The sequence below is a fragment of the Camelus ferus genome, chromosome 22, assembly GCF_009834535.1.
Source record: "Camelus ferus isolate YT-003-E chromosome 22, BCGSAC_Cfer_1.0, whole genome shotgun sequence".
Taxonomy (NCBI): domain Eukaryota; kingdom Metazoa; phylum Chordata; class Mammalia; order Artiodactyla; family Camelidae; genus Camelus; species Camelus ferus.
The window spans coordinates 21,913,028-21,915,366 of NC_045717.1; the positions used below are offsets into that span (position 1 = coordinate 21,913,028).

The 2,339-nt window shown below is 44.9% G+C and overlaps 1 protein-coding gene across 1 annotated transcript; it reads right to left on the reverse strand.

The window, feature by feature from the left end:
* LOC116659097 (BUB3-interacting and GLEBS motif-containing protein ZNF207-like) lies at positions 1-2,007 on the reverse strand. The gene is given in 3 exon segments (XM_032466302.1): positions 1-812; positions 906-1,418; positions 1,420-2,007. Coding segments are annotated over 3 exon segments (1,395 nt in total). The 5' UTR covers positions 1,738-2,007; the 3' UTR covers positions 1-248.
* Between the last annotated feature and the right edge of the window lie 332 nt (positions 2,008-2,339).

Consider the following 2,339-nt stretch of genomic DNA (forward strand, 5'->3'; position numbering starts at 1 on the left):
TTTTTTTTTAAATTTTTTTAAATTTTTTAAAAATTTTTTTTTAAATTGCAACTTCAGGAAAAGTTCCTGCTTTATTATTCCAAATAATTTTTCCCATGTAAAATAAATGTCCAATAGTTCCTGGTATGTGGGAAGATAATATGTGTTAAAGTCACAATGAAGCCTTATTGACGGAAGCTTGGCTATATAAACAGCACAAGTTGAGAAAAGGTTTAATCTCCAAACCTGTTAGGCTGGATGAAGTAAGATCAGTAATGGCCACCTTGCGACATTACGGGAGGTCTCATTCCCATCGGAGGTCGAGGAGGCCCACCTTGGTAAGGGGGCACCATTGGCGGTCCCTGCCCATACGGAGGCATTGCACCAGGAAGGTAACCTGGCATGCCTTGATGAAGACCACCATACTGACCATGAGGCAGCATTGGGGGTCTCATTCCTTGCTGCTGTGGGATGCCTGGCTGTGGTGGCATCATACCTCCAATTGGTCCAACGGGTGGATTACCAATGGGAGCCTGTCCTGGTCGAGGAAGATTACGTTGATGTTTAGGTAACTGTGCCCTTCTCTCTTCCAGCGATATATCCTCATCTGGATGGATCAACTTACTGGTTGCACTGGTTGTCGTAAGTGTAGCAGGCTTACTTGTTATTGAAGCTGCTGGTTTAGCTGCAGTGCTATATGTTGTACTAGTGGTTGAAGCTGTAGGCTGTGTATATGCAGGGAATGTAGGCTTTGGGGGTTCTGTAGTTGTTGCAGGGGTACTATTTAAGGGCTTGAAATCTGTACCAACAGGTCCTTGGACAGCTGCCTGAGCTTGTGCTGTGCTAGGAAACAGAGCTTTAGAAGATGCAGACAGACTTTCTGAATTGGATGAAGCTGTACTTGAGCTTGTTACAGGTGTCCCCATCTGTCCTGCACTGGGGAAAAGAGGCTTAGTAACTGGAGGCTGCGGAGCAGGAACTGTTGCTGTTGGTGCAGGTGGTCTGTTAAGAATACCTGGTGCTGAAACAGCCTGAGCTTGAGTCATTGGAGGAATTCCAGGACGTGGAACAGGAGGTGGCATACCTGGTGGCATACCAGGCATCAGTGGTGGTATTCCTGGTCCAGGTGGCATCATTCCACCCATTGGCATCATTATATTTTCACCGCAAAATGACTGGGTGTATTTTCTCTGATGATGCAATCCAGGTGGCATGCCTGGCATAACTGGTGGCATTCCTGGCATCAGAGGAGGAACACCTGGCATTAATGGAGGTATGCCTGGAGGCATTCCTGGTGCTCCCGGAACTGGTGGTAGTCCTGGTTGTGCCATTGGGGGGATATAACCTTGCTGAGGTTGAACTGGCTGTGGTTGAAATGAAGTTGAAGCTGCAGAGTCATCATCATTATATTCATCAGAATCATCTTGCTGTTTCTTTTTTTTGACTCTCTGCTTGTGTTTTTTGCTCAAGAAGTCTTCTTCGTTCATCCATGTCTTTTTCTGGAATACCTTCCATACCATATATTTCCAGTTCTATGTCTGTTCTCCCAGGTATTGCATTTGGCACAGCATCTATTGTCTCTTTATGCACCTGCATGCAATGAATAGCTAAGCCAGGTCCTGTATACAATTTCTTATGACATATATGGCATTTAAAATGCTTTGCTTTTTGGTGCTGTATAAGGATCTTCTCATCATCAAAATCTCTATTACAATACCAGCACCACGGCTTCAGCTGCTTCTTCTTCTTGCGTCCCATAACTGCCCTCTACCGAAAAAAAAAAAAAAAGGAGGATAAAACAAGCAGAAAAAACGAGTAGAAATTCGCTCACTCCTCCGATCCAACCGCCACCACCGCGTCCCACAGAAAAAACCTAACCATTAACTCTTTGAAAGTCTATCAGTTCCCTGGCATTTAGTACACCCATGGTCCACATTCATCACATCTGTCTAGTTGCAAGACATTTTCATCACCCCAAAAGGAAACCCCTTCCCCAATAGCAGTTTCCCTGCCCCCACCCCCACCCCCCAGCCCCTGGCAGCCACTAATCTACGTTCTGTCTCTGTGGATTCACCTGTTCGGGACATCTCATATAAATGGAAGTGTACCGTAGGTGACCTCTGGTGTCTGGCTTCTTTCACTGAGTATCATGTTTTCAAGGTTCTTCCCCAAAAGTTTCCTTGTGGCCTTTTTGATCCCCCTCCCCCCACCTCACTTACCCAAGCAACCACCAATTGGCTTCAGACACTATAGATTAGTTGTATATCATGTACCTTTTTTTTTTTTTTTTGCCTTGTGGTTTTCACCTGGCACAATTATTTTAAGATGTAGACATACTGTATGTATTAAAAGTGAGCTCA